The sequence below is a fragment of the Mesoplodon densirostris genome, chromosome 11 (assembly GCF_025265405.1).
Source record: "Mesoplodon densirostris isolate mMesDen1 chromosome 11, mMesDen1 primary haplotype, whole genome shotgun sequence".
NCBI classification, from domain to species: domain Eukaryota; kingdom Metazoa; phylum Chordata; class Mammalia; order Artiodactyla; family Ziphiidae; genus Mesoplodon; species Mesoplodon densirostris.
Genome location: NC_082671.1, coordinates 54,925,889 through 54,950,854, shown reverse-complemented (window position 1 = coordinate 54,950,854; position 24,966 = coordinate 54,925,889). Strand labels below are relative to the sequence as shown.

The 24,966-nt window shown below is 37.9% G+C and overlaps 1 protein-coding gene across 2 annotated transcripts in view; it reads left to right on the top strand.

Annotated features, from left to right (window-relative positions):
- TMEM117 (transmembrane protein 117) overlaps positions 1–24,966 on the top strand; it is a 531,055-nt gene that overhangs the window by 77,104 nt on the left and 428,985 nt on the right. For both annotated transcript variants that reach the window (XM_060113376.1, XM_060113377.1), the window contains exon 2: positions 9,614–9,746. In XM_060113376.1, coding sequence (XP_059969359.1) covers positions 9,614–9,746 — 133 coding nt within the window. The remainder of the gene's footprint in view (positions 1–9,613; positions 9,747–24,966) is intronic.

Below are 24,966 nucleotides of genomic sequence, written 5' to 3'. Positions count from 1 at the left end.
TGGAGCATGGTCTCTAGGCGCGTGGGCTTCAGTAGTTGCAGCACGTGGGTTCAGTAGTTGTGGCTTGCAGGTTCTAGAGCGCAGGCTCAGTAGTTGTGGCACGTGGGCTTAGTTGCTCCGTGGCATGTGGGATATTCCCGGACCAGTGCTCGAACCCGTGTGCCCTGCATTGGCAGGCAGATTCTTAACCACTGCGCCACCAGGGAAGCCCTCTCTGATTAAACTTATTCTCTGGCTAAAGTTTTTCCACAGACAAAAGGCAGGCTGAGGACATGGTGGGGGGCAAGGACCATAGGGTCCTGCTCCATTTCAAGACCATGTAGTGGTATGACAAGGAGAAAAACTGAGGGCAGACCATAGGGAACATTATTGTTTATGTGACAAGCAGAAGAGATACCCCCCAAAGTGATAACAATAAACAAAGTGGAAAAAGCACAAGGAGTATTTGGTGTTAGGGAAGCCAAAGAAGTAGAGTGTCAAAAAGCACAGAGTGGATACTGCAGTGTCAGATGCAGCTGAAATGTCCTGTAAGTTAAAGGCCAGTATATTTCTATTGCGTTTGGCAATGGTGGGGGCCATTAACATTTGCCAGAACAATTTCAATAGCGTGTTTGCATTGCAAGTGAGATCTCAGTGAGTGGGGCTGATGAAGATTACTCTCTCTTGAAGTCTGGATGAGAAGGGAAGTTGAATGGATGGTAGTTCAAGGATATGAGGTCAAGAAAGCCTTGTTTATAGGATGGACTTAAGAGGCTTTAGAGGCAGAGGGAAGAGAACCCGGAGAGTGGGAGAGATTGGAAACACAAAGGAGAGAAAGAATGGATGATGAAGCAAGGCACCGAGAGAGGGGGGTATGTTTTTTTTTATTAGTTTCTGCTTTATAACAAAGTGAATCAGTCATGCATATACATCTGTTCCCACATCCCTTCCCTCATGCATCTCCCTCCCTCCCACCCTCCCCATCCCACCCCTCCAGGCGGTCACAAAGCACCGAGCTGATCTCCCTGTGCTCTGCGGCTGCTTCCCACTATCTATCTACCTTACGTTTGGTAGTGTATATATGTCCATGCCTCTCTTTCGCTTTGTCACAGCTTACCCTTCCCCCTCCCCATATCCTCAAGTCCATTCTCAAGTAGGTCTGTGTCTTTATTCCCGTTTTACCCCTAGATTCTTCATGACATTTTTTTTTAAATTCCATATATATGTGTTCGCATACAGTATTTGTCTTTCTCTTTCTGACTTACTTCACTCTGTATGACAGACTCTAGGTCTATCCACCTCATTACAAATAGCTCAGTTTCGTTTCTTTTTATGGCTGAGTAATATTCCATTGTATATATGTGCCACATCTTCTTTATCCATTCATCCGATGATGGACACTTAGGTTGTTTCCAGCTCCGGGCAATTGTGAATAGAGCTGCAATGAACATTTTGGTACATGTCTCTTTTTGAATTATGGTTTTCTCAGGGTATATGCCTAGTAGTGGGATTGCTGGGTATGTTTTTAAAAAGGCACACATGGTCTCTTTTGCTGGAGGAGCACAAAGAAAAACAGAAGAAGAAAGTAAGAATAACAGAGAAAGTAGATAAATGAATGAATGTGAGTGGGAAGAAGGTTGAAGGAAATCATATTTAGTAGTAGCAATATTTTCTTGAGGTTGAGACGAACGTCATATTCTGAGAGTAAAAGAGGCTTAGTAGGAGTTTTGAGATGAAATTTGAAATGGATGTATTAATGTGCAGTGCTGTGGTAGCAGCTGAAGTTGGGGATCATGATTATGTAGTAGCTTGTCAACCCATTTGTGTAGCTTTTTCCACAGAAGTTTACTGAAATTGGAGAAAACAAATTGTAGCTCTGAATCAGAGTTGGGGTTTTAAAGGGCAAGTATAAAATAAACCTGGGGTGCACAAGAAACAAGGGTGCTGCGGAGAAGAAAGCCTGCTAAGGAAACAGGAGCTTCATGCTGAGTGGGAGGGAATAGATCTCAGGAGGTAGTTAATTTATGGGGAGAAAATGAGGAGGAGGCAAAGCTTGAAGAACTGCAGGGCTACACAGGGCTCACAGGGCGGGTGCGGTAGGCACCAGATTTACAAAGACAGAGGGCTTTTAGTCATACAGTGGAATATTGTTTGTTCATTTGTTTGTGTGTTCCTTCCTTTTTAATCTTTTGGGCAAATATTTATTTATTTAAAACATTCTATGTGTCAGTGCCATGGGGACACCAGTGGTGAGGAAGAGAAATATGGCCTCACTGTGTGGCAGCTTGTAGACAGGTATGGTGCACGCACAGTAGACAACAAACTAGACAGTCTTGGGCATTAGGTCTTTGAGATTGAGTGGTCTGAGTGATGACTACATCATTGCCAACAAGATGTGTTTTCCTGCATATTTTACTTGTAGAATTTTTCTTTTGGAGGACTTGAAGACAGGTCTTAATTTTCCTTCTAGAATCTGCCCATCAGTATTTCATCCAATATAAATATTTTACCATGTGTTTTGCTGAGTACTAGAGACATAAAAAAGAAAAAGAAGTAAAGATTCCACTTGGGCCATTTTTAACCCCATTTTTTCTTACCTTCTCAGGGCCTTTTATTCACTGGTCATCTTGTATCTGGTAAGACAATGCTAACTGCAGTAATAAAACCCTACAAAACATGGAACTGACTACATCTCAATTGAATTTCTCATTCACTTAAGCCCAAAACATGGCAGGCACCTCTGTTCCAAGCAGTGATTCAAGGACCCAGGGACCTTTCATCTTAGGGCTCTACATTTTTCAACTTGTTTGCCAAACTTGCCTTTCATTTGTGGATCAGTGTAGCACTAGGGAACTAATTTCATCTGGCTCTAGGAGTGGAGCATGTGACATAGACTTAGTTAATCATTGCTTTTCATAACTCTGGCTATTGTGATTGGTTCAGGACCCAAACAAGCCCAAGTGGAGTTAATCACATGACTTCTCAAGAAATGCCAGGGTAAAAGCAGTATGCTTTCCTCCCCAGACAAAAATGAAGACACATTCGTCAGGATTGCTACAGTCATTTTAGGGTTACAAAGAGTATGTATGAATGTGCTGGAGAGCTGGCTGAGATGGGACCCCACCCTGAAGGAACAGAGCTGGGAAATGCAGATAAATCAAACCTTGGTCATATTGGCTGAGCGCTGGATGCAGCCTTTCTTTTTTTTGCTGTACATGGGCCTCTCACTGTTGTGGCCTCTCCCGTTGCAGAGCACAGGCTCTGGACACGTAGGTTCAGTAGCCATGGCTCACGGGCCCAGCCACTCCGTGGCATGTGGGATCTTCCCAGACCGGGGCACGAACCCGTGTCCCCTGCATTGGCAGGCGGACTCTCAACCACTGCGCCACCAGGGAAGCCCCAGCCTTTCTTGAAGTCATATTATTTAGTTAAACTAAATCTACATTAGTTTCTAAACATTTATAGTAAGGAGAAAACTATTTTTTGTTCAGGAAACAAATATCCTTGTTAGGAAATATGAGAAGCTTATAGACTTATAGTTTAAGCTGCTATTAGTTTTTTGTTTGTTTTATTTTTCATTTTTGTTTTTTAATTTAAAAATGATATTTATTTAACTTATATCTTTTGTAACACCATTTTCAGAGCACATCTGAAGTCCAAGTGTTCCATAGTGATTAAAAGCAAGGGTTTGGAACCATTGTTTTTGTTATTTGCAACAGAAGATATTCTTACTGGTATGTTAAATGCCTGCTATGCTGATTTTGACTGCTTTTTGACCCCAACAAATTAAATATATTCCTTTAAATAACTGCAGATTACATTTGTTTCTTATGTATATCTATGTATACATTAAGTAGTTGCATGTACACATTATGTATATATTATAATTAGCTACATCATATGTAGGATATTTTGCAGCAGAAGACTTAATGGATAGTAGTGTTAACTTCAGTTTAGCGTCCTCTTGAGGAAAATGCCTGCTTTCATATTTCCTGGTCAGGGTAGTATGTGTAATGCCATACTTTTCCCTCTAAATTAATTAAATCTTGCTTGGACTTCCCGCTTACCAAGGTGAACAGAGAGTACAAAATTGGTAAATTTTTAGATCATCTTTTTTATATCTAAAGTTTAAAGCAGTCCCAGGGCTTATAGGGGTCCTGGAAACAAATCCTTGAGTCTGCATTTACCTGTCTTCCCCTCTCCCATTGCTGCTTGGGTGATGGTCTTCTGCCTGTTCTTTAGCACAATGGTGCCATCTAAGAGAGTGTAGGTTTGCAACCTCAGGAACTTCCTGGGTGAAATCTGAAACTGGCCCCGTTCTTGGAGGGAAAGGACAGACCAAAGAATGAGTCGGACTGCTCCAGACTGGTAGGTTTAGCAAGCAAAGGAATGTATGTATGAGGCTTGTCTTGGGCGGCCGCAAGACAAGTAGATCTCTATACCTGCCCACCAGGGTCAAAAGTTTATACAGAGGCCTTAACTGGGTTCGTCACATATTCTGTGCAGATGGTCTCAACAACACATTGCTCTCACAAGACTGTCTTCTTGAACATGGTCCCACTGTGGGTATGGCAGAATGTACATTCCAAGGCCAGGGGAGGGGATGAGGAACTTCTGATTGCCCAGGTCCAGCTCCTGGGTCAGCCAGCTGTCACGTCCTCTCGATGACCTCCACCATCCTAACCAGGTCACTGTGTTCCTAACGAAGGTGGGTGGCTGCTCTGTTGGCTCCTTCCTTTGGGGCCAGCTCCGTCTCCTTACCTGAATCCCAAGGCCATGACCCTTAATACTTTGGCCTTCACCAGCATCCATGGAATCAAACCCAAAGGAGGTTCTGTCACCTTGGAGACCAAAATCTTTGTATCCTCAGTGAATCTAGACATCCTCACTCTATTTAATCTTGCCTTAACAACTTCCCAGGAACACCTTAATCTCTTCCCTGGAAGCACAAACACTTCTACTCCTTCTCCTCTGAGATTGTCTAATTTATTTCTTTGTTCAAGGCCTCTTTGTGAAAATTACGCCTGAAGAAAAGGAACCCAGAACTTAGCATAAAAGTCTGGCTGTAGGGTACAAAGGAAATGTTCCTTTCTATTCTTTTGCTGATGAGAACACAGCAGCAAAAAAGCCAAGAAACCAAGTAGTCTCTTCATAATTCTCTTACACTCATCTACCTTTATCTTCCACAGTATATGTGAGCTCATCATATATTTTAAAATATGCTTTTAGGTCATTATCCTTGTTAGAATCTTATGACCTCTTAGTGGTTCTAAACCTACTGTATCTCCAGGAAAGATTCTGAGGTTCTAGGCTTATTTCAGTTTACTTTAATCAACATTTGTAACAATTAATCCCTGTGCCCTCCAACCCTAACCTCCAACACAGATATAGGCTTGTGTACCACCTTGATGCTTCGGATTGTTTTAAGATTTGTTTTCCAGTTACCTTGACCATATCAAAGGTTATAGTCCATACAGTGCAAGACAGATGTTATTAGTAACATAAACATACACTCAGATTTACAAATATATCTATGATTAAAATAAAACTCATTATCACCTTGTCAGAAATGTACCCCTCCTAGTGATGTCTTTTACCTCTGTTGACCTATGAAGACTGTTTTCACTCAGTTATCTCCTGAAACTCCTCTAAAGTGTTAAAAAAAACTCAGAATTCTGTGACCTATAGGAAAGGTGGCATATAACTTATTGTCCAAACCAGTGCACTTCAGAAAGGAAGGGGACACTATTAATAACTATTCTAGGACAACAGTTATAAGCCACTGATGTCCCAGGGAAACCAAATATATGGTCACACTGCAGGGGGGGAGATAGTGCATTTTCATGTGACATCCTGGGGTAACTCTGAGGTTCCTGGTTTGATTAGATTGCATGGGGAGTCAGCTGATGGCCGCCTGTGTACACAGCTTTCTATCATTAGGATGGACACTCAATGAGTTAAGTTGAAGTAGCTTATGGGAAATTTTTTTAATGTGGTTTGACTCAACATTTGGGTCACACCAGTTCTGGCCTTAATGTATTGCAGCACTTTTATTGTGTGTTTCAAGTGAATTGCAAGCCGTGTTAACCTGCCATTTTGTTCTAATGACTCTAATGACTGAAATTAGTGCCAGGCAATGAATTTGGCAATGACAGCATAAATGGTACTGTCACATTTCTCATTTTACTAACTCTGTATTATTTCAGCCATGTACAGTTAACCCACTGTATTTTATTTGCAAAGCACCCTTAAGTCGCCAGCATTATTATTTGACTTTTAAAGTACATCCATTAGTGAATTTTTTGACATATGCATATGTTAAGAAAGAAATTCACATTTAAATTTTCCAAGAACTCTAATTGCTGGTCTTAGCAGTTCTTCAATATCAACTGCTGAATTAAATAAATAGGTCAAGGCTGAAGGACTTGCAGCAAAGGGAACATTGAGTCAAATCAGTCTAAAATAAGATCACATTTTCATTAAATATCCAAATGATGGTTGACTTTGAACACTTTCTACCCTGCTCACAGCTGTATCTCCAGCACCTAGAACCACAGCTGGCTTGTAAGCACACATTTAATATTTGTTCAATAAGCACACATTAAATATTTGTTCAAAGAATAAATAATATTCTGTACAGCTTGCTTTAAGATATTCGTGGCATGGGTTTTTTACTCTCAAGCATTCTGTGTTAAATATCTATTTATAATATTCCTGTTAATGTGTTGTGTGGAGACTTGCAAATCCCTGGCTTTCTATAATTATTGATTCAGTTAATCAACAAGTTCTGTAAGGCTGTAATTTGCAGCATTAGTATCCTTTGCTTCAGTAGAACATTTTCCACATTCTTCTTTCAGTTATAATTCACATTCCCCCTGACTTTCAGATTTGTCCTTTGCTTCTCTTGTGCAGGCCAAGAAACCAGATAATGTAACCAAATCTCCCTTTTTTGCTCCATTTAAAGTTTTAGCTAGGGTAGTGTTTCTGTGAGTCTGGTTTCCAAATGAAATCTGAAGTGCTATTTTAATAAAAGAAAGGGACAAGGGAAAATTAGTAGTTAAATCTTAAAAGATGATTTCTTCCTATGCTCAGTAGCCTACATGAGAGCTACTATCTGTCCCTAGAGAGACCATTTACAGATGGAAATATACATATTTTCCCCATACCTTTAACATATCATCAAAAAAAAGGGAATATTTTCTCTAGTGAGAAATTTTATTGTTAAGGTTTCAGGCCTACTCTATTTGAATTGTAGTTCCTATATGTGAATCATCTCCTTTATCATTGTTTAGATAAACTTTCTCTTAGGAGAAGCAGGGTCACCTATGTTTATTTTTTTCTTAATCCTGTTTTTTTTTTTAAATCTTTCTCACCTTTCAGGATACTAGTGCTCTCAGTTCTCTTTATCATAAATCAAAATATTTATCTGGACTAATTATGATACTAGTAATTTTTACTTTAGTGTTCATCTTAATACATTTTCCTCTTTGAAGTATTTTCATTTTAACATTCTTTTTTTCTTTTTTTATTGAAGTATAGTTGATGTACAATATTATATGTTACAATATTATACATTGTTTCACAATGTTTAAAAGTTATACTCCACTTATAGTTATTATAAAATATTGGCCCTATTGCCTGTGGTTTACAATATATCCTTGTAGCTTATTTTATACATAATAGTTTGTACCTCTTAATCCCATAGCCCTATATTTCCCCTCCTCTTTCCTTCTCCTCATTTGTAACCACTAGTTTGTTCTCTATATCTGAGTCTGCTTTTTTTTTTGTTATATTCACTAGGTTGTTTTAGTTTTTAGATTCCACATATAAGTGACATCATACAGTATTTCTCTTTCTGTCTGACTTATTTCACTTAGCATAATACCCTCTGAGTCCATCCATGTTGTTGCAAATGGCAAAATTTCATTCTTTTTTGTGGCTGAGTAGTATTCCATTGTGTATATACACCACATCTTCTTTATCCATTCATCTGTTGATGGACACTTGCTTCAGTATCTTGGCAATTGTAAGTAATGCTGCTATGAATATTCAGGTAACTGTATCATTTTGAATTAGGGTTTTTGTGGGGATTTTTTTTTTTTTTGATATATACCCAGGAGTGGAATTGCTGGGTCATATGGTAGTTCTGTTTTTAGTTTTTTGAGGAATCTCCATACTATTTTCCACAGTGGCTGCACCAATTTACATTCCCATCAATAGTGTACAGGGGTTCCCTTTTCTCTGCATCCTCACCAACATTTGTTATTTGTGTTCTTTTTGATGATAGCCATTGTGACAGATGTGAGATGATATCTCATTGTGGTTTTGATTTGCATTTTCCTGATGATTAGTGATGTTGAGTATCTTTTCATGTTCCTGTTGGCCATCTGCGTGTCCTCTTTGGAAAAATGTTTATTCAGGCCTTCCACCCACTTTTTAATCAGGTTGTTTGTGTTTTTTGATGTTGGGTTGTATGAGCTGTTTATATATTTTGGATGTTAACTCATTGTCAGTCATATCATTTGCAAATATTTTCTCCCATTCAGTAGGTTGTCTTTTCATTTTGTTGATGGTTACCTTTGCTGTGCAAAAGCTTTTAAGCTTAATTAGGTCCCATTTGTTTATTTTTGCTTTTATTTCCTTTGCTTTAGGAGACAGATCCAAAAAAAATATTGCTACAATTTTATGTCAAAGAGTATTCTGCCTGTGTTTTCCTCTATGAGTTTTAGGGTTTCCAGTTCTACATTTTGAACTTTAATCCATTTTGAGTTTATTTTTATATATGGTGTTAGAGACTGTTCTAGTTTCATTCTTTTACATGTAGCTGTCCAGTTTTCCCAGCATCACTTATTGAAGAGATTGTCTTTTCTCCATTGTACATTCTTGCCTCCTTGGTCATAGATTAATTGACCATCCTTTCCAATTTTAGCCATTGTTTTTATAAATGGAATTTTAGGTATCAGGGTAGAAATTATGTTTTGCTAGGAGCCATACCAACTCTATAACACATGCACACGCCACCAGGCCCCACACACCCCACAGACTTGGGCACCAGCCTGATGTGGTTATGGATATTTTAGCTAAGAGTAAGACTAAGCCTTCTGTCTCTTACGACAGAGACTTTATTTTTACTGTTCATGTTTTCATGTATCTTTAACAACTGGATCTTCTTATAAGCAAAGTATGACTTGGTTTTATCATCTGGCCAGTATTGGGAATGGGTCTATGGAAGCAAAAGGGAATTATATGGAATTTATGCAACATCGTTACCATTTGCCTTACTTAAGTAGTTTCAGTAAATGAACCAAAAACATATTTGTGAAATAAAAAGTAGCAGGTAATAGTGTTCTACTTAATTTGTTTTCATGCCAGCCTAGTGAGTGATCTCTGTATGCCAGATTCTCATACTAGTATTGTTTGCTCTAGGATGATGATATGGGGGTTGTCTTGGACTTCATCATTTATGTACAAAAGAGGAAAAAGGACATTAGATAGTGGCTTCACCCGTAAGACAAGTGCTAGGGCAAAGGCTTCAGAATATTTGTGAGATAATAGAGATTCACTAAAATAAAGCAAAGCTGTATGGATTTTGAGTTACAGTGTACACTGATTTCCAATAATATTTATATTGCAGGTCAGTTGCTCCGGTTGAAAATGTTTCGAGAGGATCATGGATCATGGATGACAATGTTTTTCAGCACAATTCTCTTCCTCTTCATATTTTCTCACATATACAACACGATTCTTCTAATGGATGGGAACATGGGGTAGGTTGTCTTTCCGCTTTCTACTGTGGTGAGTGTTATATTTGAAACTTGTAAGATTCAATAATTTTTTAGTTTGTAGTAACCTAAATCTTCGTTACAAATATTCTACCCTAATAGGGATAATCTGTGCATTTTTCTTAAGACATTTAGAGTCTTTTATCCAAGAAGCTTATCGCACTTTGCAATACTTATATAGTGCTCTTTATTCCTTAGGTCTTCTCTGTGGAGTAGTTTGAGAGCAGGTAGTAATTTCATTACAGTGACAGAGAGTATGAGAATCAGGAAATCTTCTTGACTTGTTTATAATCACACAATCAGTAGAACTGTCCTAAGATGTAGCTCTCCAGGTTTGCAATTACATTGCTCTACAATCTGTGGCTAAATAAAAGTGTTTGATACTGGTGGCATTTTTTTTTTAAACTCTCTTGGCAGTTCCAACAGAGAGACCTTTGTTATAAATGGGCCTTTTTAAAAGTGGGCCACCCTGTATTAAGTCCAAGGTTGTAATCTATACTTATCAAATCACTAATCAAATCACCATGGCATGAAGATGTGCTAATAAGTAGATTGTAGATTTTTTTTTTAACTTTCTCCAGTTCTTGGTTTGCTCTTTACAAGTTTTAAGGGAAGAATGTAAGGAGAATGTCTTAACTTACAACTTTAAGAATTAGATTAGTGACAATAAGAAACCACTTTAGATACTTGTTGTACACTGAAGTAGTTCCTCTAGAAGGTTTTGATCTATCCTCCCCAATAGATTGGAAAGCTAGCTCATATCCTTTTCTTTTAAATGTAGGCCAGGCAAGACTGCCAGCCAGTTCTACAGTGCAATTATTTTGATGTTATGTACAGATTTTATCCACCACTATTCAGTGCTGAGAGGGATAACTCAATTAAAATTTTATTGTTTTTTTCCCACCATCAAAGAGATGAATAGTAAAAGAAAAGCAGGTACTTCACAAGGTTTATACTTTAGTCCATACTAACAAGTGGTAAATTCAAGAATGTGATTGCAGATCAAATGTTCAGGCTTTAGGAAGTTATTAAAATGCTTTGTCTGTAATTATTTCTTGGGCTTCAAATGATGCCATTCCTACTGGGTCTATTTTTAAATGGTGGAGTTACAGATTCTAACCCATGGCTAGTCAGAATAAGCCTCAGCCTTAGAACAGTGTCTGTATAATGGAACTGGGTAATGGTGTTCTTGGATTTATCTAACACAATCAAAAGTCTCTCTTAGAGGAACTGTGCATTCTCAGCCCTGGGACCAGAAGAGGAAGTGATCCATGTAAAACTTACTCTTTTTAAGCTGTTGCTGGAAAGAAAATGTTAAATAGTATATGTACATAAAATATATCCTTTGCTCTGAAGTTGACTTTTCATCTAATTCTACTTTTTTTTTTTTTAATATGGAGCTAATGAGGTCTGTGCTAACCAGAAGTGCTTATTCTGAGGAAAGAAGCAGAATTAAAAATAATAAATTAAATGCAATAATAGATATTCCCTGGCACATTGTAAAACAATCAGCAGCTAATAACAAAGCTAACCTTAGTGAGAGCTAACAGTTATTGACCACTCAGTAAGAGACACGAATTGTTTCAAACCTCACAATGACCTCTGCAATAGGTATTTTTATTATCTCCATTTTACAGATCAAGAAACTGAGGACCAGAGAGGTTTTGTCACTTGCCCAAAGTTACATTATAATTAAATCTCTATTTTAAGCAGTAATAGAGAAGGGGTTGAGCTATTAAGTAGTGAATTCTAGTAATACAGCCTGTTCTTAAGCTAGCACACATTTGATGGATGTTTGATCCTGTTGCTCAATCACCATATGCCTATTAGCCTTTCTTTGTATTTTTATCATTCAAGCTGAATTTGAAAATTGAAAGAAGTAGGAGATATGTGCAGGAAATAAGAGAAGAGTTGTCTAGAATTTATGTGTATCTGTCTTAAGAAAAATTGAAGGTGATTGTCTTTTATTCTCAGACTACATAAATTCCATATTCTTATGTAACTCTTGAACTCTTCACCAATATGCCTCATCTTTGTTGAAAAGGATCTTTGCTTGAGAGGACATCTTTAATGGTGCTACTTTTTAAAGAAAAATCCAAAGCAAGGGGAAAATGGTTTAGTTCTACAGATTAAAAAATTAAATCTCCAGTTATAAAAGATGGGTTATCAACAGTTACAACACATGCCATTTGAACTAGTGAGTGCTTTAATGCAGGAATGCAAACCTGGAGGAAAATCAGTTCTTAGAGCAGGTGGATACCACTGTGCCTTTGAGGTAGAAGCACCATGTTACCTGAGGCATTGCCCTATCCTGTTTAGGGCAGGGAATGATGGAGCCAGAGGGTACAGAAAGAACAACAGGCTCACCGATGTCATGATTGACTGGTTTTATATCAGAGGATTGCTGGTGGTAGAGAGGAATTCTGGATTCTTTACACTGAATCTGATTTGCATTGGGGATTTCAACCTGTGCTGGTCTGTGGATCTTTCTAGGAATATTGGTCTAGAACCATTCTGAAAAGGATTTCAAGGATTTTCTATGATGGCTAGACTTGTGTTTATGTATTTTAGAACTCCTTTCCAAAACAGAAGTGGTTAGGCCTACAGAGAGTGGATTTAGGATTTAAGAAAGGAAAAAAAAGAAGTTTCCCTAGAATGATTGGCTTTTTTCCCTCCCTTTTTCCCCCCAATTTTATAATTGTTTGTAAATTTAGTCTCAACCAGAGTCCCTTGATCCCTTGTTACCGAGAACAAAGTCCCTAGGTTTATCTGATCAGAACTGATAGTTTTAGCCAGAGCTCGCTTGATAAGAATCAAGTTGCGTGCTCCTGGAGCTCTCATTACAGTGAGTGCCCTGAAGTGTACGCTCACTCATGGCTTCAGCGATCTGTGGGGAGCCAGGCTGAGAGGTAGTGAGATGGAGAGGGAAAGAGGGGAGTTAGAGATGTGCTGAAGGGACGAAGACAATCCCTATTTCCTACACTCAGGGGAAAGTCTCCTCTCACCTTTGATTTTCCCTCCACACCTCCTGCCACCAAAATGCTGCTTTATTCTTTAAGTCACCAAGATGAATTCAATTCATCTTCCATAAATGTGTGAGGTCGTAGGTGAGGGTTCTGCTGCAGAGAAGGCTCTCATCCTGGGCAGAGTTTTACATCTAGACATTTTATGAACAACTTCCTTTTTACAAGGTGGCAGACTAGCTAACCTGAAGCCTCTCCTACAAAACCTTCAGGAGTGCTGAAAAATACAATGCAGGCTTAGACTTCTTTTCCTTCTTCATTTAATATTATTTGCTTATTTTTATTTTTTAGATGCGATTAACATTGATTGATTGAAATATAGTTGATTGACAATATTATGCCAGTTTCAGGTGTACTGTGTAGGAATTTGACATTTGCATACATTATGAAATGATCACTATGATAAGTCTAGTAACCATCTGTCCCCATACAAAGTTATAACAATATTATTGACCATATTCCTTATGCTTAACATTACATACCTGTGGCTTATTTATTTTATAACTGGAAGTTTATACCTCTTAATCTCCTTCACCTGTTTCGCCCCCATCACTTCCCTCCCCTTTGGCAACAACCTGTTTGTTCTCTGTATCTATAACTCTTTTCATTTTGATTTGTTTGTGTCTTTGTTTTGTTTTTTAGATTGCACATTAAAAGTGAGATCATACGGTGTTTGTCTTTCTCTGTTTGACTTATTTCACTTCGTGTAATACCCTCTAGATCCATCCATGTTGTTGCAATAGCAACGTTTCATTTCTTTTATTTAATGACTATTGTATATGTAATACCACATCTTCTTTATCCATTCATATATGGATGGACACAGGTTATTTCCATATATTGGCTATTGTAAATAATGCTGCAGTGAACATAGGGATGCATATATCTTTTCAAATTAGTGTTTTTATTTTAGGGGGTAAATACCCAGAAGTAAAATTGCTAGATCATATGGTAGTTCTATTTTTCTTTTCTTGAGGAGCCTCCATACTGTTTTCTATAGTGGCACCAATTTACATTCCCAGCAACAGTGCACGAGGGTTCCCTTTTCTCCACATCCTCACCAATGCTTGTTATTTGTTGTCTTTTTGATGATAACCATTCTGACAGGTGTAAGGTGACATCTCATTGTGGTTTTGATTTGTATTTCCCTGATGATTAGTGATGTTGAACATCCTTTTATGTGTCTGTTAGTCATCTGTATGTCTTTGGAGAAATGTGTATTCAGGTCCTCTGCCCACTTTTAAATCTGGTTGTTCTTTTGATGTTGAGCTGTATGAGTTCTTTGTATATTTTGAATATTGACCCCTTATCCAATATATTGTTTGCAAATATCTTCTATTCAGTAGGTGGCCTTTTCATTTTGTTGATAGTTTCCTTCGCTGTGCGAAAGCTTTTTAGTTTGATGTAGTCCAATTTGTTTATTTTCACTTTCGTTTCCCTTGCCTGAGGAGACAGACCCAAAAAAATATTGCTAAGACTTATGTAAAGAGCACATACTGCCTATGTTTTCTTCCGGGAGTTTTATGGTCTCAGGTCTTACACTTAAGTCTTTAATCCATTTTGAGTTTATTTTTCTATGTGGTGTGAGAAAGTAGTCCAGTTTGATTTTTCTGCTTGTAGCTGTCCAGTTTTCCCCAAACCCTGATAGACTTTTTATAAATGCACAGCTGAGCTTACCCAAAGATAAGGAAAAACCCTGAGGCCAAAAATGAAGAGGGATCTGAACACCAATGCAGTGAGCCTGTGAAGTGACACTCAGGCAGTGACTCAGGAACTTGAGTTTTAACTTTCACATTTGCATCAGAAACAAGGATCTGGGCTTGTATAAGTGAGAAATTGAAACAGAAGCCTCCACATTAGATGGTCCTGCAAACTGCTACTGAGAAAGGATGGACTGGAAAACATAACCACTAGCACAGGGAACATCAAGAAGCTTGTCTGACTTAGATTGGGCTTTGGGTAGAACACAAAAATCTTCCAAGAACTCACAGCCACAGGTGTGGTTTTATGGTTTTCATATACATTTTCCTTTGGACTTTAGAACCCTCCACCCCCTGCCCAAGTCTCCCTGGCTGTTCTCTTCTCCCAGTTTCAAGTTTCTACTTCTCTCTGGAGTACCTCCCCACTCCTAAATAACTTGCAGAATTCCTCTGTTTCCTTATACAGAGCAATTTAGTTCTCTCCAACTTTTGACCACTTTGATTTATCTGGGGCTTTTCCTTTCATAACCAAAATCATATTAATGCATGTTCCAGTCAAAAGGACCAATACTTTAAGATGAATGCTGTTGACTTCTCAGAATATGGAGGGGCTGCTGCCATGGCATTTTTCATATTTTAAAAACAGTAATTGTCCTTTCTCCTTTCATTCAGCTGTGTATTTAATTAACTGTCTCTTGGGAGAGAAAAATGAAGATACTCAAAGAAAAAGGGGCAAAGCAAGCAACCAAGTTATGTAGTAATCACGGTTCAACAATACGGTGCCTTGTTTACATACAGGACTGAAGCTTCAAGGCAGCGAGACATAAATAGGAAAGAAACAAAACCATTTTTTTCCTACAGTTACAGGACTTGATTAAAATTGATTCTAAATGAATCTCTCTCCAATTTTTAAAATTTCCTCTGTGTTCACTAGGTGCCTTAAAGCCAATCTATTAGAAGTTCTTTATGGATAGAAATGGAGAGCTCTGCTCTCAAGTCCAGATTGAGGACTTTACTGACAGAAACTGAGTGAGACACATAGGGCTGGGAAGGGTTTTCAGTGTTTGGACACTTCAAACCCCTTTTGACGTTGTCTTTCTGAAGAACTTCTTAGTCATGGAACATCTTAGCATCCATAGTATTACGCCCTAATTTAGGAGACACCTGCCTGGTCTTTTCAAATATACCAGTCCCCCAAAGGATAACACGTGTGTAATGTGTGAGAAATGAAACGGTGGGAATGAAAAGCATTTGCACCGTGGTTGAGGCTTATAAAAAGATTCTGAAAGCAGCCACTTGATGGCAGCAAAGGGCATGTTTTCATCACTGTTTCAATGTTATCACTGGCTGGTTTTCTTCCCTTTGAAAAGAAGACTCTTCCCCCTTCTGAATTTCTGAAACTTGATGTTGAAATATTTGCTCTCTCAGTGTTTAATGGCAATTTTTAAGAAATCCACATAGTGAGCTCTCTAATAAGCACCTATTTCGTGATGTGCTTGGCCCCCTTTTATGTTCTAAAACAGGTTTAAATAATAGCGCATATAAACATCTGTATGCACACATACACATCTATATGTTTATAGACTGATTCCAGTGTTACAAGGATAAATATCATGTTTCTCACTGAGGAAATTAGACACGACTCACTGATAAAAATTCCTCTATGAACTAGAATAAGTGTCCAAAGATGCATACTCTTTAGAGTAGGATATGAAGAAGCTGATGTTTTCTAGTGTCAATCACAAAGAAAAGTTTTATTTTTTCCTGATACAAAGCCTTTTCCAGAGGAGTTTTACAAATATTAATTAATATATCAATATGTGTTAAGTATTGTAGCAGGGACAGAATTTGAGAAATTAAGACAAAGTGACTCAGGCAATTGCAAAAATAAATATTAGTATTCATACTCAGGACCTGAAAAAATGGAGGTAAGAATTAGGTGATGAGTGTAATGAAAATGGAGTAAATTGTGTCTCTTCTGTTTTCTTTCTGATAAGTTTTAGTAAGAACTTGTACGGAGCACTCACTGAATGAGCGCCGTGAGCACAGTGAGTGGGATGTGATAAGGGTACATGGTTGAGGAGAGGAGACAGGAGGGAATATTTGAAATGGACACTCTCTTAACATCTAAAATGCATGGCTTTTAAGTACAGAGGCGGCAGCAAAAGCAAGCAAGGAAAAATAAGAAAAACAAGTGAGAGACTGGCCTAGACTACTTGTCTATAGGTTGCATGAAATTGTTCAAGATCTAATAATGCTTTGTAAAGTCCATGTGTACAGCTGACCTAGGCCTTAGCCTGTCACTCTCTTACCCTCGTTTTTTTTTTTTTTTTTTAAAGAATGACCATACTCTGGTCCAACAGTGTGTCCATACACTGTATCAGAAAAGACTCTGATTTATAGCTTCAGTTTCTCTTGTCAGGGATGTATGTTTCAGCAGGTTATTTTGCCCAAAGCTGAATTATCCTTTAATGGAAAAAAATCAGGTGAAATTTTACTCCAGGAAGTACCTTTTTCTTTACTAAGTTCACTACTTTTAAAACCTTCACTAATGCTTTCAGATTCCTTAATCAAACTTTTCCTCTTTCTAGTCACCACTGGTCTAGAAATAGGAGCCCTGGTACATGTTTTTATTGTTAAGAACTGTGATTTTCATTTGCTTTTGCTCTTCAGTACAAAGTTGGTTGACCTGCTACCACTGTTTATTCTGGTAGCTTCATTCTAAGGAAGGAATGTTTGTGAATTTGTTTTGAAAGATGCTAAATTTATTTTGGGAAATGAGAAGAAAAAATTTAAATTGTCTTTAATAATGTTAAACTATACAGTTTTTGTATGACCTAAACTGACAAAATGACTGAAGTACAAATGTATCCATTTAAATTGTAGTAAATGAAAAAAGGGATCAGATGTTACTTTCAGTGATATGTAATAAAACACTGAATTTAGGGATGGGTAAAGGATGGAGGCCTGGGTCAGGGTTCAGGAGCTGGGGTGGGGAGAAAGCCTAGCTGTAAGTGTTAGTGAAGCCTGGAAGTACTTGAGTCAATGGCTGAAAAGCTTGATTGGATGCTAATACAAGGCTGAATGCAAATTTTGCTAGAGTGGTGCTTTAAATAATTTGTTGGCTTCACTCTTAATTAGGCTAAACATTGACTTGCTTGTACATTTAATTCACAATAATAGCACAATTAATTACTAAGGCTGGGAGGAAGGGGCAGAGCTGGTTGCCCAGAATGGGCTCGTGAGAAGAAAAGCTGGAAATGAATGGCTGAGTCTGGTCAAGAGGGCTGACCCAGTGGGTACTGGGGAGAGGGAGGGAAGGAGGGAGGCTGGTGAGAAAGAAAGGAAGGGCGAAAGGGAGGCGGGGAGAGATATAGACAGACGAACTTATTTAGCCAAAGGCAGTATAGCACCAGGGCTCAGGTGGCTGCTTTTAATACTATTGGTTGCACGTTACTTGGTTTTGATAGTACAAGGGTAAAATAGCGCAGTGTGCCCAGATTGTCACAGGTTTACTGTTAGTGTTGTCTGCATTGATGGAATTTTAAAACATTAATGAAAAACACAATCAATGTTGCATCCTTATTACTCTATGGCGTACATTATCATCTGTCCAGAATCGACATTGATTTGACACACTTAGGAGGTATTCTGTGATCATTGTTGCTTATTTCAACTCTCTTATTGAATAGCTTATCAGCTTGTTACTGGGGAAGAATTCTGATCCAGGAATGAGATACCTGGGTTGGAGTCCCATCTTAGCTACTTACTGGCAAAAATAACTCAGAAAAGTTAAACAGTTTCCTTTTTTTTTTTTTTTAGAAATTGGTTGTTGTGATAGGGTTGTTATTAGTGTTATCAGCACCATCATTATTATTATTAATCTGGGGGAAATGCATGCTTCTAAAGTGGAGAAACAAACTAAATTAAAGATTGCGAAAAATCTTGGTTGCCTTTAGTTTTGCTTGGTATGGAAGGCAATGTGGTGTAGTAGAAACAGCATGGACTTTTGTCCTGACACCCTGTATCTGTGTGACCCTAGGGAAACTTTACTTCCTGAGCCTGAGTTCCTCCAGCATACAATGGGGATACTGGTACCTAACTTCTTGTTGTTGTGACAATCAGAGATAACAATGTATGCAAAGCAGTTGATGGGGTTCCTGCCATGCCATGAGCTCCTGATAAATGCTAGTTGCTGTTATAATAAGAGAACATTTTAGCTTCTCAAATCTTTAGCTCTCATTAAATATCAGTTGTTATAGTAACAAGTACTTTGGTTAATGTAATTAAATGACAATTTATGACGATGATCTTATTACATTATAATCAATTATAATAATTACTATCAATTTCATAAAAAATGCCCAAATCAATGCCTGGCACCAGTAGGTCTTCAATAACTATTAATTTCCTATGCCATAGAACATCATACATAATCTTACATTTACTTGATTTAGGAGTGAAATTAGTACATGGAATACATAGCACCTGGCTCAAATGCTATTGGAACACATCTTTATGAGTGTGCATAAGCTATTCTTTCTTTTGTTTTTCATCAGTAAAAAGTAAATACAGAAAACGAATATTTCATTAGGATTCAGAAAAGCAAATCAAACACATATTGTTACTAAATGATTATTTGCTAATTTTGACCTTTTTGAAAGGAGAGGGAAAATTTGGTGGAATTATGGCTGACATCATGTAAATTAATGACATAGTGGTCTCTGTGTGTGCATGTGTGTTGTGTGTGTATCCATTATCTAGAGACTATATAATAATAAACATCTTTAGCTTCCTTCTCAATTCCTTTTCCTCAGTGGTGAACATGCAAGAAACAAATACTTTCCAGACATGAAAAACTGATGTATATGATAACCCAAGTTTCAAGGTTTACCAAAAGTTGTATAGTTAAATAAATTAATAAGAGATGACTCAGCACTAGCTTAGAAGTGACATTTCTGTGACAAGTTATCCCATTTGTAATCTATTAACCCCGTAGTTATTCTTGAGGGATTGATGAAAAGCAGTAAACAGAGTTCTATTGATAAACTATTTCGTCATTCAAAAAGTTCCTTGTTCTAGGAATGTCAATGGCAGAATAATTATATGCACTGCTCTGGCAGCTTGGTTCAGAATGTCTACAACCTCTTTTGCACCAGAGCAAGAGGATAATGACTTTTTCATGGTGGAGAAGAGGAAGGCTGCCTGAGCTCTTCTCAAGGGGAGAATCACATTGGAACTGGTTAACTTCTCTCTATTTCAGTTTCCTTTAGGCTATCATGAGGGTACCCTGACACTCTACATTTTTTTTTCTAGAGAAGCAAATGTGCATAATACACTGGATTAAGTTACTGTCAAAAGACACAAAAGAGCATAATAATAATTGCAATATTGAAATTCCTTAGAAATGGGATACCCAAAGACAGATCCTGATTAAAGCAACATATTAAATGAATATTCTTACCTAATTAAAAAAACTATATTACATCCTTTATAATAAAAGATCAATAATATAAAAAATTTAAAGAAAGTAAAGGGGTATTAGATTTTGACTTATATTGTGTAGCCTACATATTTTAATTCTCTCTCCTTAAAATACGTATTTTAAAAGATTAGGAGGATGGTTCTCAGGTATGTTGAAAAGTGTAAAATATTCAACATCATGTGCAGTTAACAGGAAAAAATATATATCACATAAAAATGATTATATTCTTTTAGCAAAAAAATTAATGGATTTGTTTGCTTCAAGACTGTCCATATACTATATTTAATGTGTATTCTGTTATTTTGATATATTATAAAATATACATTATATATAATAGTATATATTATTCAGTATACTGTTATACACATATATGTATAAAATTTTAATTATTAGGTAATCAAATCTATTTATTAATTAGGTCATTTACTTTTATTAGAGAGTTTGATGTGTAAACTTAAAGCTAAGCACCCAAAATAATTCACTGATGATAAAGTTATGAGTAACTACCCAGGGAGAAGAAATTGCAGCAGTATGTATGTACCGAAACTTACAGAGTCATCTTAATTGAATATGTGGATATTCATAAAGCTGATAAATAAGTAAGATTTTGTAGGTGTTAAACAAGTAACTGATGTGATATTTATGTTGGGATTATGTCAAGTTATACATACATAGGGTTCAGAAAAAGGAGAAAGCTAAGTCAGCTTCTTAAACAATTTAAGTGTCTGGAAAAGATGGTGTTAATCATCATTTCCCTACACCATCTACCGTGGAGTCAGTTTAGGGTAAGTTTATGAAAATTCAATGACCTAAACTAGTGAAGAAGCTAGATTTGTGCACCCATTTGGTGAATTGCTTCCAGGGAACTTACCTATTACTTAGACCCGCAGGCTATGGGACAGTTCTTAATTAAAATTCACAATAGCGGGACTTCCTGATGGTCCAGTGGTTAAGACTCCATGCTTCCATTGGAGGGGGCATGGGTTCAATCCCTAGTCAGGGAAATAAGATCTTGCATGATGCATGGCACAGCCAAAAAATAAGTAAATAAAATAAAATAAAATTCACAGTAACCATTTCTCCTTATGTTTCTTAGGAACAGGGTCTCAGAAAAAGTCAGGCTATTGACACTGTTAATTTCTCTGAGCTTGGCCTCATTGATTAAAAAATACACTTTTTGAGTACTTCCTTTGGGTACCAATCACCAGTTATAGTTTAGAGACTCATCTCCCTGAGATCAAAGAAGTATCCAGAGCTGGTTCAGGAAGCAGGTTACGGACACATTTAATCATAGCCAGACAATGAGTGATGTTGGATTACAAAGATAAGGTAAGAATCTAGGACTAGGAGATCCAAGTCAAGGTTAGCAACAAGAGACTATCTGTCATGGTTATAGACTAAATGTATAGATTACTTAAGAGTCAACAACAGTTAAAAAAAAAAAAGAATCAGCAACAAGGTAGAGATAACATCAGGAGTTTTGGAGTGTCTAATGATCACTGTGTACCCTCTTCCCCAGTCTCCCAATTTTTGTGTACAATATGAGGAGGTTTATAGACTTCATGTTGAGAGCCACTGAAGTAGGTATCTCAGAATTAGGACACTAAATAGGAGGCTCCAATGAAAAGATCTTAAAACAAAGATATATCAATCAAGAGAGGTTAGTGTCTGTCTCTACTTCTACTTCTCAGTAACAAATATATTGTACTTCTCCTTCCTATGTACATTGCCTTTAATAGCCTTCTCTACCTTCTGACACACAATGTCTTTCTTCCTATGAAGGGAATAGATACATAAACCTATTTTTTTAAAAAAATCATCATCCTGTGATTTGACATAAAAGGCAAAGATGAATTTTTCATCAAAATCTAATACTTATTCAATTGTATATGGTGATAATATTAGATGGCCAATCAGGATGTTAAGTGTGCCATGACTGATCAGAGGAGAAATCTGTTTGATAGCAGGAAGGAAAGATATCAAGTTTAGTTAGATTGGTGATTAGTATGCCCTTGGTTTGTTTCTTGTCTATAGCTAGTATACATTCTGATTTGGTGAATACATCCATTCTGATAGGTACTTCTCATGCCAAGTCTGTTCTAAAGACTTTCAATAGCATCCCTGGTTAATAGAAATAAATGAGTTAATTTAGTGAATTCAGGAGAAAAGACACAGGTCAGTGAGATCTTAGGAAGATATGGATAAAATGTATAATAAGTCAGAAGAATTATGAAGTGTCTTACCTTATTATGACTACAAAAATGAGATGAGTCAAGAACACAGAATTTGATCAATTAGAATAAAGGAGCCAGGGCTTCCCTGGTGGTGCAGTGGTTGAGAGTCCACCTGCCGATGCAGGGGACACGGGTTCGTGCCCCGGTCCAGGAAAATCCCACATGCCGCGGAGCGGCTGGGCCCGTGAGCCATGGCCGCTGGGCCTGTGCGTCCGGAGCCTGTGCTCCGCAACGGGAGAGGCCACAATGGTGAGAGGCCCGCATAACACACACACACACACACACACACACACACACACAAAAAAAAAAGAATAAAGGAGCCAACTGAGGCTGAACTTATGCAGTCCTTCTGGTTTCCCTGGCAACAGGGCCCCCTTCCCAAGCAAGTAATGTTATAATATGAGTGAAGTAATAACTGGAGGTAGAAGAATATGTGTTCAAGTCAACTCCTACTTCTGGGAAAGTTAAGGGAGGAGTTTGCTAAAGGCAAAGGATGAGGTCATGAGAAGGGAAGAATTTAAATTAAAAAAGAAAAATAAAAGAATTAAATTAAGGCTGAGCTTGAAAGCTTCTGGGCATAGAACTGTGCATAGCAATGTTTCTTCCCTGATTTTGGTTGAAGCCAGGGTAGATAGTAAATCACATGGCTGAATATCTACATTATCTTTTCCATCATAGCCCAGAAATGGCACTGAGAAATGGTGATCTGTGTAAATTGGCTTGGTGTGGAGCCATATGCTGTGTGGATAGCTCTGCCTGCTTTTACAGTTACCCAGGAAGTTCTCATTTGCCCAGAAGGATCAAGAGGCAGTCAAAACAGGCTTGCCCATATATTTCTGTGAATTTAGTTTACTTTGTTTTTAATGTTTCTGTATGTTTTATTTTTCCTTGCTAAATACATCTTTTCAAAATCTGCCCAATGGTCTGTGCCTTTTCCACTTTTATTAAATGTATGTTATATGTGCACCACTGCTTGGAGAACTGAGAGGCTGGGAAGAGTCAACAATGGGACAATGAGAGCCTCACTCTTTCAATTCTATTTTTCCTTCTCTGAACCTTTCTCACTGGAAAAAGAAGAGGAAAAGGGGTATTCCCTCCATTCCACTCTCTATAGCTCCCTAAACAAATCCCTACAAAAAACAGAATAGAAATAAGGGAAAAAAAACCACACAGTATTACCTAAAAATAGGATGATTTTATAATTTATTATCCAAACCAGGACACTATTGAAAATGAAGGGGAGTGCTATTAACAGTAACATGAGAGAAAAGGCATGAACTGTCATGTTCAAGGCTAATTGAAATGTATGGTTACCCTACCTAAAATCAGCAGGTGATAACAGAGAGATCAGGAGGGAAAGAAGATCATCCAGGGATGTTCTAGAAGAAAGTCTTGGCCTTGATGCACACTGAGTATTTGAGTTCCTGGACAGTTGTAACTAATTTGCAGTCAAGTTCTATTCTAATAAGGACCATGAGATTCTTCTTTTTAGCTACATTGTGTTTTATTGTTTGGGATTGGTGCCCACTTTTCATTATTTTATCTTTGCAGTATTTTCTAGAATAGCTTGAGGTATAAAAATTACATACAATAAATTGCACATACTTAAAGCCTTCAATTTGATACCACCCTCCTGCCTTTCCCTACCCTGACCTTCATCCCTGGGCACCACTTGTCTTTCTATCATTATAGTTTAGCTTTCTTTTACTAGAATTTTATAAATTGAATCATATAGTATGTGCTTTTTTTTGGTCAGGACTCTTTCACTCAGTAAGATTGAGATTCATCCATGTTGTTGCATGCACTGACAGATCTTTCCTTTGAATTTCTGAGTAGTATTTCTTTGTATGAGTATACCACAATTTGTTTATCCATTTGCTTGTTGATGGCTATGTGGGTTGTTCACAATTCTGGGCTATTTGAGATTATTATTTTTTTTTTTTTTTTTTTTTTTTTTTTTTTTTTTTTTTTTTGCGGTATGCGGGCCTCTCACTGTTGTGGCCTCCCCCGTTGCGGAGCACAGGCTCCGGACGCGCAGGCTCCGGACGCGCAGGCTCAGCGGCCATGGCTCACGGGCCCAGCCGCTCCGCGGCATATGGGATCCTCCCAGACCGGGGCACGAACCCGTATCCCCTGCATCGGCAGGCGGACTCTCAACCACTTGCGCCACCAGGGAGGCCCTATTTGAGATTATTTTAAGATTAAAGATCTCTTTGATCTTTTCCAGAAATAACCTGTATCAGGTTAAAATGTAGGAAGAATGAGTTATTAGGCAAAAAACGAAGTGATAGGGATCCATATTCATAGTGAAGCCTCAGAAAGGGCCTTAGTGATTGACCAAAGAATGGCCAAGGTTAAGGGCTGATTTCTGCACCCATGGCTATAGTTTAGGAAAATTAAAATCAGTTCCCTTTTGCTTAGGGCAAAGCAATGAAGCACCATTTTCTCATCTTAGATCCCAATAGGAGTGAAGAAGAGTCCCTGTAATGTGAGAAAATGACTGTAACTGTGGCAGTGTCTGAGACGGTCCCAATGATCCCCACTCCTGGTGTTCAAGCCCTTGTGTTCCCCTCCCCTTGAGTGTAGGTTGAACCTAGTGACTCACTTCTAATGAACTGAATATGGTAAAAGTGATGGGATGTTAATTCCAAGATTAGACTGCTGTCTTGCTTTCCCTCCTGTTCCCTTCCCTTCCCTCCCATCCCCTTACCCGACCCCTGCCACCCTTACTCTGGGGAACACACTGCCCCAATGGAAGTTGTC